A 16,311-nucleotide genomic window follows, 5' to 3' on the forward strand; every position below is an offset into this window, starting at 1 on the left:
CATACTATCTATAACAAAGTATGCTACCATGAATCCTTTATGGCATACTATATACTATGGCTTTTTATGACACATTTTGTATGACACTTTGATTCGTTATTTAATTTTGGATCAGTCAAAACATAATATTCCATAGCTCATTAACAACTAAAAGGAAAATGTCCTACATCTTGATTGATATCACATTATAAATGTACATAGTGTTTTCACCCATCCCTCAAAATGACATCTAATAATCAGAAGGGATTAGTAGATACTGAAAGGTCTTTTTCATTATTTTTCCATCCTTAATCCAAGGATTTTGTAACAGAAGCTGCTCTTTGAATCTCTGGGCTACTGAACACACAAAACACTGAAGAGCTGGCGACTAGCAACCCACTTTAATCCCTATGAAATAAAATGTCTTTGATGGATATCATTTGGACACAGGAACACATTTGTGGCCAAACATTTCCGTTGTGGTGAAAAGAAAAAGAACAGTGTGACATTTACACAATTGATTCACAATACACAAGGCCTGCAGTATGTACAAGGTGACAGTGTTGGGAAACTTAGTCCATCAGTAGTAGCACCTCTGAAGCACAGAACGGTCATATCTGGGAAAAGAAATATGTATTTACAAACTAAGTAATATGTCTTTGAAAATCTGTCCAAAAAAAATCATTTTAGATCAGCCAAGTTTGTGAATTCTATTCAGAAAATTAACATAGAAATGATACAGTAATAGAAAAAAAACAGTAATATACAATATTGACTTGTACATACAATTTAAACCAAGAATGATGCAACATATTTCCAGATTTTAGGGTTCCTACAAATACATATTTTCCTTCTTCCAAATATTAAACATTTTCCAGACTTTGATCCTTTAAATTGACCTCATAGTTTGTGCCAGTTGATGTGCTAATAGGAGAAAGCTGATAGAAAACAAAGAGATCACTCGTTCTAGTGGACAAACTGTAGATATATGACAATAAGCAAAGGATATTCCTGTTCCAATTACGACTGAGTAACATTCTCGAGGCTGTTCTGTCCTTCCTTAAGAACTGTGTTAAGACTTGGACGATATAATGACATTTATTTCCCTAATGTAGGAACCCTGAGACAGTTTTGGGTGTGACAAGTGGAGCTGCCAAATGACAGTTTGAATGATGTCAATACATAAAGGTCTCATTTGTTAACTACCATGACACATCTTCACAACGATTCTATGCATCCTGCAGACAAATGTACTAGTGTTTGCATTCAACATAGTTCTTCCATTACAAATAATTAGTTCAATATTTGACTAAGACATTTAAATACTGAGTTCCCCCAACAATAAATTTTTTTACCTCATTCTCCCCATTTACCTCTTGCAATCTGACAATAAAACACCTTACTGAGAATATCCTGAAGATGGACGTGATGACTTATTTCCACCAAACAGTTTCAAAGCCACGAGTGGCTAGATTGAAAAATAGATATTTTGTTGCTGGTTATTTGATTTAAAAAAAGGAAAATAAAGCTCCACAGGGGGCCTCAGTGCTGAGAGGCTGTTATAGTAATTAGCACACTCCCATTTTATTTAGTACAGGAAGCGGTTATTGAATTAATGCAACGAGGTATGGAGTTTAAGATGGAGGAAAAAAGCACAGCAGCTGACCAAAATCGGAAAAAACCCACGCGGCCCCAAACAAATTATTAATAATAATAATAATAATAATAATGTTAAAATAAAAAAAACTTCTTCAGCTGCTGCTTCAGAGCAAGCTCAAGCACCACTGCAAATACATTAACTCAAAAATAGAAAACTAACATGCATTAAAAGAGTGCTTGTGTGTCTTTTTCACTCCCGCCCTGAACTCTTAGAGCCGGTGGAGTAAATCTTTTGTCCATTAATACAGCACTCAGTAGAATCCACCTCCATAAGCTTACTTCCTAACGGCTCAGCCTCCACAGGCAGAGTAATAATATAGGGGAGTCACTTTTTTTAATACAGGGGTCCTTGACTACTGTCCTGAGTGAAATGTGAATGGAGGAGTGTCTCCATGTAGGAAACGTCGACTGAAAAAGGGGTCGACTGAGGTGTCAGCGTGGGGTCCAAGGCCAGGGTTGACTCCGTTAGAGCATCGGTGAGAGCGACGCTCATGTCCATTGGGGTCTCAGCGTCCATCTGTATACCATTGGTTGGGGCGGCGGCATCATGTGGGGTCGTGGCGGGCTGGGATACGGGTTGTGATGTCGGCAGTGTATGAATACTGTGATCTTCTGCTGCTCGTGCTCCTACCGGGGCTGTAGTTAGGGAGCAGGCAGGTGTATTGGTCATCTCCATGGAGGTTTCAGCCATTGGGGCCGAGACTGAGGGCAGGCGCCGGCGTTTGGCTGCTTGCGCTTCATCTGCTGATGAAACCTCCTCCGATGGCACAGGTATGGCCTGAAAACAAAACAGGCACAGACTTAGTCGGCTGGAGGACACATGTGGACCATCAGGAGTTTCTGTGTCCGAATTCACTCCCCATTTACTTTTGTCCATGACATGTACACTACCTTCTGCTAACAACCCGACAATGCAATGCTCCACATTTCATAGATGAGAAAATGACGGTTGTGTGTCTCTACACCCGTCAGTGATGAGGCACAATAATAATAAGCAAGTGTCCAGAAGTAGTAGAAGTAGTGAATGACGTGATTTGGGGCGGACACAGTCATAGTATTTTGCACCCAGCAGTACCACTACTGACCCTGTTCTATAGCAGTTACAGTTTAAGGGGCTTTCACATGTTGCATCTATTAACGTGACAGTAATTACGCAGTAAGCCTTCCTGACTAAACTTAACAGAGAATTCCCAGCACCATAGCTTTACTGCTTGATTTGTCTGTAACAATTTGTCTGACCTTTCAACAAATATTCTGTGTATGTGTATGTATGTGTGTATATATATATATATATATATATATATATATATATATATATCTCTCTGTAACCACTTTTGTGTCCTTTTATTAAACAATACGAGCTATTGTTCAGCTGCCCTTTCTTAGCAGTTGCCTCTGCAACCAATTCTGTGTCGGTGTGTGAGCACAGTAGAAAGCAGATTTTCAGTAATATACTCACCAGTCTGGCTCTGACCCTCTTCGGCAGTTCCTGGTCCAGCTGATGGATCTCTGAGTGTTTTAGGATCAGCTGGCTCTGGTCCTGGAACTCAACCTGGGCGGATAACAAAACGTGTATTAAGAAACTGACATCTCCAACCGGTTTGTCTTCAGAGAGTAGAAAGCACAGTTGGAGAAGAGTAAAAATATAATATCTAATTACCTTGACCAATAATAAAACACTAATAATCTCTATTTTTCTTAACAAGGTTACAAAGTGCCTTACAGGAAGAAAAAAAAAAGAGCAAACCAACAATAGGAATCATACAAATAAAAATACCAAAGGATAAAAAAATTAAGTGAAACAATATATAAAACGGCCCAACAACACATTACATATTCATAACCGCTGTCATATAAAAGAGAGTTTTATGAAGGGATTTAAAAAATGCTAATAATGTGGCATGTCTGATTTAAATAGGCAAGTGTGATCCATGGCTTGGAGGGCTGTATCAGCAGGAAACTACATAGTTTGCAAAGAAGAACAAGAAGTAGTGAAGAAAAGAGAAGCAGGGTGGGTCCGTGAGCAAAAATTCAAACATGTACCCAGAAAGTCACAGATGTCTCATCCATAACAAATAGTTCCATCAACAACCACCAACATGTCTTTGACCGTGGCCCTGAAGCCCTGAAGCCTTTTTTAAAAGTTAAAAACAAAACAAGTACAAGGACGTGGTCAGGGTTGTGGCCCTGACACAGTGACCAGCTGGAGACTTGTTTTGAATTCATTGTAACAGCACTTCTTGTCTCCAACAGGATTCTCAGAACTGCAGCCAGTGGGCGCAGATGGGAAGGGAGCAGAGAAAGATACAACACGGGCTCACTTTGTGAAGCGGAAAACAAGCAAGAAATGAGTTTGTGGTGCATTAACATGAAGGAGAAGCTATATAAAAGCTGGTTCAATATTTTTTACACATTAGAGTAAAATTATTTCACTGATGTTTTTACTCTGAGACTGCATGAGCCATATCGGGTTCACTTGTTCAGCAATTGATATTTGGGTTATGAAGGAGCCTTCATAAACTCTAACCCTGTTCTGTCAGTGTGTATGTGATAGAAAAGCACTTACAGATGTGCTCACAAAACCAGCATTACAGCAAAAGATTAACGACCTCACTTAACCTCGTCTGTTAATGCATTCCTGCATCATCTATGAATGCAAGTGACTTTCAAGATGTCGTCCCCTGACACCAGTCCTAGAATAATCTTTTTCAATTCTACATTTTCTACTTTGTAAGCACTCTCTCCGTATTTGTCCCATAAATTCCCCAGCATGCATCAATGATGCTAAATCCCGCTCCATGTTTTAATGCCACACTGTATCAAAATGCGCCGTACTCTACAGGGGCAGGCGAGCTTTTCACACGTTGAGATATATATACACACACCAGAACCAGGGAACCAAACCAGAGGGTGGCAAAGAAATTAGAGCACCCTGTTACCAAGCTGGGAAGTACAACGTTTTTTAAAAACTTTTCAACAGCAGTTGCTCAGGAATATGATTGTTTTCTATAAAGTTTTTAAAAATACATTTACCTATCAATTGTGTTATTTACAAATCTAAATCGTGATGTATTTTTTTTGTATAAAATTGTGACTTTCCAGACAGGTTTGAGTGTAAACGAGTTGTGTTTTTCCTCACCTGGTAGAATTTGTGGGTGTGCTGTCTGACAAAGGAAGCATTGACAACCTGACCCTCGGATGTGCTGACCACAATCAACTCCCCCACCTCAGGAGGACCGGTACGCAAGCAGTCATGACTCTGAAGGAGGAAGAGAAACAGGATGTAGCCAAAGAGGAAGAAGATTGACAGGAATTGAGTTTGTGGTGTAACCCCCCCCCACCACTCCCCAATGCACGTGTCCTTTTAATAAACACTCGTCTTTTAAAACAGTGATAAGCCCCCTGATATTAAATAAATTACAAAAAGACTTTCCACGTTTGCACAATGCAAACTGCTTTTTTAGTTTTGCTATTTTACAATACCAGATTACTTGATATAGTTCTCTAAATAAGTCAAGTTATCATCACCGTTATGTGTGTAACGTGTGGCATTGTTTCATCAAAGCACGTTTGAAACCACAGTATATAAGTATGTAACAGTTGCTAGGGTATTTAAAAAAAAAGGAATTATATTTGTTGAGTTATTTCTGTCCATTGTACACCGGTGGGTGTCTAACTACACTGTAGGAACACTCACTAAGATGTTTTCTGGGTGCAGGTTGTCACAATATGAGCCGTCGTCAAAGTTGACCTCGTAGAATGTCTGCGTTGCCATGCCGATGATGGTACAGTGGTAGTACCAGCCGTCGCTGTTGCGACCGATCACCCTCTGGCCCAGGGTCAGAGCCTGAGGGCCTTTGGACGTCGTCCGGGTCTGGAGGGGAGAAAAACCCAGACAGAGAAGTTCAGGTTAAGACTAGATTAAACCCGTTTGTGTGCGCTCATCCAGCACTTGTTGCAATCGGCAGTGGTACATATAGTCCTCTCTCTCTAAAAGTCTCTAATATATCTGTATAAATACTGAAAGATTAACTTTTCATCCACTAGAAGTCAGTCGGAGACGTTCAAAACCCAAAAGACTGAACCCTAAAGAAGAGGCATTCAAGCTCGCGTTAACACAGAACATCAGTGGGACTAATACCTTGATATGAACTATGCGCTTACCTTCGAGGAAAGCCTTTTATGCTTGTGACAGGTGACCGACACCACGTAGGGCCAGTCGGCTGGCGTCATGACAACTCCAGCGATTTGGGCGCAGGTGACGTGGAAGGAGGTGGCACAGTTCTCGTGCGAGCACTGGATGCAGGCGCCGCGGTTCTGATGGGCAGTCTTGCCATGGCAGAACACGCACTTCTACAATAAAAACAGAAAATAAAGACAAAAACGCTTTTAAGGACATTCAATTACAAACAACTACTGGTTTCCTCATCGCCAGTGAACATAAAAGTTCAACGGTACTGGTAGCTGGGCAAACGCCGTTATTATGGATCCTCCTCCAAAGCTCATATCTCAGTCGAGTGTTTCAGTGAACTTGCTGTTGGTGGAGATGTGGGCCCGGTTTCAGAAAGCTGGTTTAACAAACTATGGGCCTAACCCTGAACTCTGAGTCGACTAACTAACTGATGGGAAGCTCCGAGTTTCTGGTTCCAGAACAGCTGATCAGAGTTTGTTCATTAAACTTTGAGTTTGTTCACTCCGAGTTGAGCTCCTGAGCCGGATTCAAATCAGGGAAAAGTGTCAATAAGTTAAAACCAGTACGTTTTATTCAGTGCTGTCCATTAATGAATCATTTGCCAGACTTACATTTCCTTAATGGACGATAAAGTGGTGAAATCTGACTGTGTATAAGGCTGTAGTCTACATTACATTTTGTTTTGAGACAAAACACAGAAGCAACAAAATGAAGATTAAAAAAGATATGGTTGAAGATTTAAAAATGTAAAAAGCTCCAACTGAGCCACTAATAATACGATTGGTGAGTTAAAAGATAGTAGATTTTCTATTTTAGACATTTGGACTGTTGGGTCAACAGCACTCTATATTTAAATGTTTTACTATAGCTGAAATAAAGCCACAGTCTCTGAAATGCTGTTAAAAACAAACAGACTCTACACAGTCTGTTTAAAAACTGACTTTCAAACTACATCCTGCAGCTGCTCACACAGAAATATTAACATATAATCTCCAATATTATAGAAATGATCAGTGACAGCTGATGTAAACCGACAGATGTCTGTCTCTGCAGTCACACCGTTATATATTTATATAAATATAACTGACACTAGCTAAAAGAAGGAGGTTGTATTCTGAGGTTGACTTCACGTTGTGTAATCTTTAAATGTGAGGGGGTCGAGGGCAAAACTTGCCGTTCAAAGTAATGACTGACAGCACATAAAAACATGCTTGTGCAGTCATCAGTGTAAGGCGCGTGATGAGATTCCCTACACTGAAAATGTCAACACTTTCTTGAAGAATAGCTTGTTAATAACAGCTTCCTGAAACCACTATGACATTCAAAACATTTTTTTTTTCTCCATCTTTTTTTCCCCTGCATCCTTTTTGGTGTCTTGCATCACTTGTTTGACTCCTACTCTTGCACAATCAACCCCCCCCCCGGAACACTTCCTCTTCAAATCCCTTCATTCCATCCCCACATGCCAAGTGTGAAATTAACACCAGTCAACCAAATCTGTGCCTCTGGCCGAGAAACTGGTCCCCTCTCCGCTGAGACACTTTGACATGTGCCACCTTGCGCGCACACACAAGCCACACAACAATCATTTTTTAAAAATTTCCAATTCACTATCAAACCTTCAACCCACCATGTCCTCCCCTTGTCTTTACACTTTCCTTCCCCGTCCCTCATTTGTTCCTCGCTTCGGTTAAAATGAAGAGAACAAGAGAAAGATGAAAAGCACCAAGGAAAGAGAATAACAGCATGTGAAGCAATCGTTTGGCCTGTCACAGTGAGTTGCCTTCTCAATACACCAGGGTAGGTGTGTTTCAGAAACATTATCTCTGTTCAAAATCCTAATGAAAATATGTATCTATTAAGAAATCACCTGCAAAGAAATACAATTGAGAGAGAGAGAGAGAGAAGTGGAATCGTATATATTTAACTCATGGCAACTTCCCTAGATCTGACAGACAAACCTATTACCAACCAGCTCCGACAGCTGCCTCATCTTTGGAGACTGGTACCTTTTCTTTGTACTTGTTTTATTGGAGTCTTCTATCATCCGACTGTCTGTCTCCCCAATCCCTCACACATTCTCTCTCATCCGTCCCTCTTCATCCTCCTCCTTTTCTTTTGAACAATCACACTGCGAGCAGCTGTAGTGCAACGCATGGCCGATCAATACGAAATAAAAATTCTTTAATAAACCTGCAATGCGGAACTTTTGTCTCCCCCCCCTCTGGCCTTGAAGTAATTACGCAAACACTGGCGATGCGTGCTTATGGCGTACGTCTGCAGGTGAGCTCTCAAGTCCTCCTGTGCAAATACGTGTTCATTGTGTGACCTCGTTTGGCAAAGGTCTCAACAGCGCTGTGTTGTGTAATATTTCACAGGCTGGTATGGTTTATAGTTTTCAACAGCTGGAATACTTTTCCACTGCTGAGATCGCAGGCAGCTGGGGACATCTAGCACCAAGTATCATCAGTTGTTTGTCCATTTGTTTGTTCATCTGTAACTTTTGAAAGAATTTAACAAAAACCTTACGAGCCTCCATTTATAGAATTGTAAGATGTCTGATTTTGTGTCTATCCTCTGGTAGCATAATACACTTTGTATGCCAATGCACACTGAATCTACCCTCTGAAGTAAAACGCAAACTCCAAAAATTATAACGGCAGTAAATACTGATAAAACTGATCAAATCATCGTCATTGTTTTGGTTTGTGTGTTGTTGCATGTGACGGGCAAATTGACCTGGAATGGTATTTGGATCGTATGAAAAAATCGTAGGATGATTTATTTAAGCAGCTTGTTTTTCCAAGCTTGGGGCCAATTTCTTACAAGAACAGAAACTGTAGTGCCTCTAGGCGCAAGATACAACGCTACCTTTGGAGAAGGTACATCACGGTGTTACTGTGGCTGAGACATTCTAAAACAGCTAAGACAAAAGCAGTGTGGTCCCTGAAAACCCAATGTTTAAAGACAGAGGGAAAACACAGATTGCTGAACACACTGCAATATTAACTGGTTTGCAAGTGTGCGTGTTCACATTTTATCAGCCCAGTCATCCGAATCATTAGACCGCAGAGCTTCTTCTTATGGCCTCTTAAGAGGAGACGGAGGAGGAAACCTGCTTTGACAGCAGTCGGACGCAAATGACTTGTCTGTGATAGATTATACAGAGAGATGGGGCGGGAGAGCGGGGACATTATGTGTAGATTTGTTATAATGCACAAGAAAGCACAGCCATTGCCTGTGAGGTGGGATCACGAGACAGGAGGAAGAGCAGAGACCGGGAAGGAGGGATGGGGAGAAAAGGGACGAGTTGTGTTCAAAGACACGGCAGCAATGGGGAAATTGCCTCCTACCCACGGGATTTATGCAGTTCATTTGGCGCAGTGAGAAATGACAGCTGATTATTCAGCCATTCCCCTCAGCACGTGTACCCCATGTCCTCCACAGCTCGCTAAAAACGATCTATCCATCCACCAGGGATAGTAGGGAGGGCTACGGAGAGAGTGGTGGATACAGAATGTGCGTAAAGGCCGTAGGAGAAGGAAAAGGGAGATAGGGTAGGAAGAGAGAAGTCCATAACGCTCAGACAGGAAAATAAATTTAACGGCTGCAGTGAGTAAGTTAGTAACTGCAGGATGAAGATTGTGACTGTAAAGATGACCTTGCTTTGGTTTAAATGTTGACCCCTGCCTGTCTGACGTCACATTAATTAATGAGCGATGAATACATTTTTGCTTCGTCTCTGCCTGAATTTACCAGATTCTTGCGTGTATCTGGAACGGCACCGACATCCACCGGCTCCCTCTCAATGGCGTTGACGAAGCGAGCTTCAGCAACAGCGATGGCACAGATGACATGGACCCACCTGGTTACAGAGGAAGAAACCAAAACCCCCTCATATTGTAAATGCAAAAAAAGAGCAATAAAATGTTACAATCTAAAACTAGTGACCATATATAATATATATATACATACACACACACACACCATCACACAGTCCTAATCGGCAAAGACCTAAAGCCAGCGGACCCCGAGGCTCTGTCCGGACAACCTAACACGTCCCAGACAGCCTTGGGACCACAACACCGACCCAATCAATCAAACCAAATTATTAACCAACAAAAACAAAACGATTTCACATATTGGAAGGAAACAATTAAAACACAGAATATTTTATTAAATCATATCTGGCCATGAACATTTTTTTTTAATCACACACACACACACACACACACACACACACACACACACACACACACACACACACACACACACACACACACACACACACACACACACACACACACTCTGATTTTATGAATTTTTATGAATTGTGCCGTAGCAATGTTGTCTTTGTTACACCCATGCCAATACAGCATATTGAAATAAACTAAAAGAGATAACATGCTCTTGTGTGCTACATATTCTGTGCTTGCTTTACAAAGTCCGTTCAAAAAGAAATGTACAGGACTAGATTGGATGTGTTGGAAAATGTGTGGATATCTCATATTTTATATCATAACCTACATATAGAGTATGTTCAAGCCATCAGAAATCCTCAGGAAATGAAAAGTCAATAATAATCATATTATATCTATAGCTGTTAAATTGATTACTCTGGAATTATATTTAATAATGTGCAAGGTTTTGATATTCTAAGCAAATTCTGCACACAAGAAAAAACTGCCACAATGAACCCAAGAGTACGCTACTGACCGGTTGTCTGTGGTAGTCTTCAAAGCTCCTCCCCGCAAGTTACAGAGACAACACTCCTGGAAAACAAGAAGCAAATGAGGATTAGGTGTCGGCAGAGCTAGAAAGAGAAGACACCCTGACACAGATCTTCTGAGCCCTCATACCTTGGTCAATTCAGTCTTCTTCCAGGCAAGACGTTGGTTTGTTTTGCTAACTAGCCATCCATCCATCAATCTACCCACCTGTCTATAACAGTCTTTACAACAGCAGATTATAGTAGAGGTTGTGAAGAAATAGAGTCTGCAGGTCCATTCAACTCTGAGAAACAGCTTCCCCTATTTTTTCTGATTTAATTCTAAAGGCCAAAATCACGTCAAAACAGCCACCCCTTTCTTTCCTATGTGCAGTGTACAACCCCCACACTGACGGGTAGGCGTGCGCTGGCGCTCATGGACACGCAGCCCCCGTGACACTTCACACAACTGTCTTATTTCCAGCCTAGTCGCCCGTGACTCTCCCTACTTTTACATCCAGGCTCCAGTGGCAGCTCAACTTCCTCTCCTCAACCGTTGCTGTCTCTTGTGATTGTTAAAGAATAGATTTCAAAACATAATCTCACTACTCAGATTATACATTTTCATTATACATTTTAAACAAGCAACTTGCTCATGGCATTTCATTGTTTATGCATCAAGTGAAGTGGGAAAAGAACACAGCATTCCCCGCGCTATGATTGGTCTTCTGCAGCGAGACGCTTCCTATTGGAGCTAAGGGTGCCGATTGATGCATGTCATATGACACACTGCAGCAGCACTGTTTTCAGCTTAATACTTGTAGTTCTGGAGAAGTTCCTACTGTTTTTTCGAGACTTGTGTTGGAACCCTGTGATCTTTGTTTTGCATACGGTAGTGCTGCTACTCACCACTGTCCAGGCTCCTGTTGCACATCTGGAGCACATCCAGGAATCCCTGACGGAGTCAGGCTTCACACCGTAACAGCCTGTAAAACAGGAGAGAATAATTGCTTGATATCAGACCGTTGTTAACCATTTTGTTTGAACTTTCTCTTTATAACTTTCACGATCTTCTCCTCACGTTCTCCAATTTAAGCTTCTGAATCAAAAGGCCTGTACGTTTACATCGTACCTTGACGTGTCTGAATGATTTTTAGTTGAATGTCCAATGAGGAGCAGCGAAATGGAGCGCAGGGCTGGTGTTTTTTGCTGGAGTTCTTTCTGCTTCATATCTTCTCATCAATAGCAGCGCTGCTTCTCCAGCTGGGTTCAGCTTATCCCTGGATCACTAATGAACTGGCCTTTTTGAAGGTGCACTCCAGCTTTAGGGATAATAAGAACCCAGGAGGTTTGGTGTGTGTGTGTGTGTGTGTGTGTGTGTGTGTGTTACTGTCTGAGCACATGTCCATGATGTAATTCATCTGATTGCATATGCTGCCTGACAAAAAACATTTCAAAAAGCATATATATATATATATATATATATAAATGACAGCCATTTCTACACCGTCCCCCATATTTTCAGAGGCTCAAAAGTATTTGGACAAACTAACTAAAAACTATCTTTTTAATACTTTGCAAAATCCTTTGCAGTCAATGATTGCCTGAAGTCTGGCATCCATCGACATCACCAAAAACGGTGAGTTTTTTCCCCTGGAGATGCTTTAGCAGACCTTTTACTGCAGCCTCCTTCAGTTTCTGTTTGTGGGTCTTTCTGCCTTCAGTTTTATCTTCAGTAAGTGAAAAGCCTGCTCGCTTGGGTTCAGATCAGGTGACTGACTTCGCCAATTGAAGAATATTCCATTTATTTCCCTTGAGAAGCTCTTGGGTTGTGTTCACATTATCTTTTGGGTCATAATCCAGCTGCACTGTGAGGCGCCATCCAATCAGTTTTGTAGTATTAGGCTGAATCTGAGCAGATAGTTTAGCCCTAAACACCTCAGAACTCATCCTGCTGCTTCTATCAGCTGTGACATCACCAATGAACACCAGTGACCCAGTTCCATTGGCAGCCATACCTGCCCATAACATAACACTGCCGCCACCATGTTAGACAGATGATGTGGTTTGTTTCGGATCATGAGCCGTTCCTTTCCTTCTCCACACTTTTCTCTTCCCATTATTCTGGTGCAAGTTCATCTTGGTTTCATCTGTCCAAAGAATCTTGTTCCCAAACTGGTCCGGCTTTTTCAGATGTTTTCTGGTAAAGTCTAAATCGGGCATTCCTGTTCTTCAGTGTTACCAGTGGTTTGCACCTCTGTATTTAGATTCATGAAGGCGTCTCTTGATTGCACACTTGCTTAGCTCCTCCAGAGTGTTCTTGACTTCAGTAGATGTTATGAAGGGTTTTTCTTCACCAAGGAAAGAATTCTGCAATCATCCACTTAAGATGTCTTCTGTGGTCTTCTGGTGTTGGTGAGCTTGCCAGTGCATTCCTTCCTTTTAAAAATCCTAATGTTTCTGCTATCTGTCTGACAGGTCTGTTAAGTGTTTTCAGCCTCATAAAGGCCTCCTTAACCTGCATTGACACCACTTTGGTCTGCATGCTGAGAGGTCCAAGGACCAGCTACCAAATGCTAATTTAACATTTTGAATGCTATTATCTGCATCATTTTTCATGAAATAGTGACAGAACCGACCACATCTGGCCATGAAACCGTTTGTCAGACAATTGTCCAATTACTTTTGAGCCTCTGAAAATGTGGGGGACTGTATAACAAATGCCATAATTCCATAACGGTTCATGTAATATTTTTGTTTTATCCATTGAATTAAAGCTGAAAGTCAACACTTCAGCCACACATTGACTGCTTCATTTCAAATCCATTGAGTCGTGTAAAGAGGCAAAATTAGAAAGATTGTGTCACGGTCCAAATACTTACGGCCCTGACTGTATACTACAACTTTCCAACCAGACACCACCAGCCCAACGACCAGCAATTGCCGATATATTCGCACATGTATGTATGTGTGTGTGTGTGTGGCACGGCTCTACAACTGCTCACCCCTGCCATAGTTCTAGCTGGTACATCATCTGTTCAAGCAGTGGATTAGATCTTGGTTAGTCTTTCCATCCATCACCGACTCAGGTTTGGTTGACATAAACCCTTATTTCACCGTGTTGGTGTGATAATATGCTGACTCTACATGCTGTTTTCCCCACCGTCTCTCTCTGCGTGCTGAGCCGTGGCTGAGCAGCTCTCGTTCTTTGGAGGCAGACCATTTAATTAGCTCAATAAAGTGAGCCCAAAAAAGCCAAATGGCAATGTACTCAGCCAATCACTGACATATTCCACCAATCCCCCAACCAATATACACACACACACGCACGTGTATAGACAACTCACCAAAAGACCCTTTTCTATTTGTTAACATTTAGCAATGAGAATTAGAGCCAAGCACAGAGCTCCCAATGCTCATACAGTCATGCACAAAGTTAACAAGCTGCCTGTCCTTTCCCGCTCTGCTTTGACAGAAGCCATATTCCCTCAATAGCTGAATTTCTTTGTGAAATATGATTAGTGCAAATAAGAGCTTTTGGTAGTTTTTGGTGTGTTGCCTACAGAGAGGCCTTTGCATTGCTTGAGCAGCCTCTCAGTTATTTTAACCCGAGTCAAGGAGAGTTGAACTAGGAAGCCTCGCTAAGCGTGGCAACAGGGGGATTGAGCAGGCACATTGTTGTACTGCTGTAGTTGAGTCTCATCTTCTGTGCCTCCTATTTTTCCAACACTATTCTCAGGGGTCCAGGGATGAAATAAAGTAAAAAGAGTAGAGAAATGCCCAGTAGAGTCTGTCTGTAAAGCTTGTCAGTCTGTGTGTTGGCTTGAAGCCCATGGAGTGTTATAAATCAGACGCTACAGTGTGCCCTCAGCTAAAAGTCTCCCAGTTGAACAGAATAAAACAGCCTTTCCACAACAATAAGGAGAAAGCAAAGAAAACGTACGATTGTTTTTTGCAAAAGTCTTGGTTTTTTTAATTGTATGTTTGCTCTTTAATAGTTCAAATTAGCATGAGCTCTTAATAGTTAAATTACTTTTGTGATAAATAAATAAAACATCCTGACAAACCAGAGGCTGTTCTCAGTGACTGTACTTGCTCTTCCTGGAGCTGCGAGCTGTTGGGCTCAGATACATTTTTAACTACTCAGCTAAAACTATTTAGATATGTAAGGGAAAGACGTTTTAACTTGTACAGCTGTCACCAAGCGAAGTCTCTGTAACATCAGCCGAAGGTTTCTGAAGAGCCATTGTGAAGCTCAAAGTGGGTGGCTTCTGCTGTCACCATACTGACAGTGAGGACACAGCCTACCTTTAAAAATGGGCAAAGAGGTGGGTTGTCAGTGGATCTGGGGCGGACCCGGGTAACGCAGCAGAGCAGACAGCTTGCTGCTAGCAACATGGCACAACATTCCACCTGTTGCTCAAAGCGGCCACGCTCTCCCAACTGTAAGCCTTAATATGATCAAATCGGGTGAGAGATATAAAATTCACCCGTCCGTATAGTTGTCATAAAAAGGTATAATTAACTATAGAGAACGAAACCGTTTTTTCACCAAGCTGTGAACAAGCTTATTATTTCTGCTGTAAAGTTGGGCATTTTAACATTAGGCTCTATGGGGATTGTTTTGCTTTTGGAGCCAGCCTAGAGTGGCCATTTAGGGAACTGCAGTTTTTGGCACACAATTGAGGATTTTTATACTTACTGGCATGAACCTGCATGTGGCAGGATGAACAGCAGAGCAGAGGACTGGTTCCATCCTCTCCAATGTGATAGTTGGTGGGTGGAGGCTCAGTGTTGCCTGCACCAACGCTGAAGCACATCTCTGGGACCAGGGGACGCGTCAGGCGGGGAAAGGAGCCATGCTGGTTGTCATTTACAACAAAAATGTCTTTGTGTGGCTGGAATGGCCAGAGGAAAGAAGATAATACCGTTAGCGGATTGTATCCATGTCAGCCTTCACAATGGTGATGAATGGAGAGAGGATGGGGTTATTGTTGTAATATGTAGTTCTGAGAGTTAACTATACAGTTGCGGTTACACCTAAACTGCTACTACTCCCACTACGGACTGACCCACTTCACTAAGGCCACAAACCTGCTCAACGGAACTACTACTTTTAAAATCCCGACCATCATTCCTTCACTGACACATATGTGCTTTGGTAGCAGTGTGTGGCTGTACCTTTGTGTAGGGACAGAAGAGTGAACAGATAGCGCAGTGTGGTTGGAGCGCTGCCACTGCAGCGTTGAAGGCCTTCTCTGCCAGGAAGTTGGGCGAGTGATTCTGCCACAGGTGCTCCTGTTTCTTCATGTCACTGTCCAGTGGCATGGGGGACGACAGCTCTGTGGGTAAAAAAAATAAATAAAATACACAAATGATTTGCTGCTTCAAAAGACGACATCTACAATATGAAGTAAGGGGTGCACACTGAAGAGATGTTGGAAGATTCAGAATTGGTAATTATTTTATTTTTGTCTGAAATGCATGTGAAGCATTTTTGGAAAAGCACAAGGATGGTGATTTAGAAAGGAGCCCTTGCCAAGAGACACAAATAACACATTCTGTTCCAGACAATAACACCACCACTTCTGATATAATTGGCTGATGAACACAAGTAGCACAGGCATCAACAACTCGCTGTTGTGGGTCTGGAATCAATTTTGCAGTGAAGCCCCCTGAAGCTACTGATCCAGACAGTTTGTTAAACCTGGACAGAAGGCAAGAAGAACTCTTTATAAGCTTGCCATTTAACTCTTTATTTTCTTCCCCCACC

General features: G+C 41.8%; 1 protein-coding gene across 2 annotated transcripts in view; it reads right to left on the reverse strand.

The window, feature by feature from the left end:
• Positions 1 to 365: 365 nt before the first annotated feature.
• kdm4b (lysine (K)-specific demethylase 4B) overlaps positions 366 to 16,311 on the reverse strand; it is a 45,838-nt gene continuing 29,892 nt past the window's right edge. For both annotated transcript variants that reach the window (XM_079158043.1, XM_079158044.1), the window contains exons 13-22: positions 15,720 to 15,880; positions 15,241 to 15,436; positions 11,448 to 11,524; positions 10,547 to 10,602; positions 9,587 to 9,695; positions 5,803 to 5,991; positions 5,336 to 5,512; positions 4,778 to 4,897; positions 3,098 to 3,190; positions 366 to 2,416 (exon numbers count right to left, since the gene is read on the reverse strand). In XM_079158043.1, the coding sequence (XP_079014169.1) occupies positions 1,973 to 2,416; positions 3,098 to 3,190; positions 4,778 to 4,897; positions 5,336 to 5,512; positions 5,803 to 5,991; positions 9,587 to 9,695; positions 10,547 to 10,602; positions 11,448 to 11,524; positions 15,241 to 15,436; positions 15,720 to 15,880 (1,622 nt within the window). In that variant the 3' untranslated portion in view covers positions 366 to 1,972. The remainder of the gene's footprint in view (positions 2,417 to 3,097; positions 3,191 to 4,777; positions 4,898 to 5,335; positions 5,513 to 5,802; positions 5,992 to 9,586; positions 9,696 to 10,546; positions 10,603 to 11,447; positions 11,525 to 15,240; positions 15,437 to 15,719; positions 15,881 to 16,311) is intronic.

This window comes from Pholis gunnellus, assembly GCF_910591455.1.
Source record: "Pholis gunnellus genome assembly, chromosome: 4".
In the NCBI taxonomy this organism is placed as follows: Eukaryota; Metazoa; Chordata; class Actinopteri; order Perciformes; family Pholidae; genus Pholis; species Pholis gunnellus.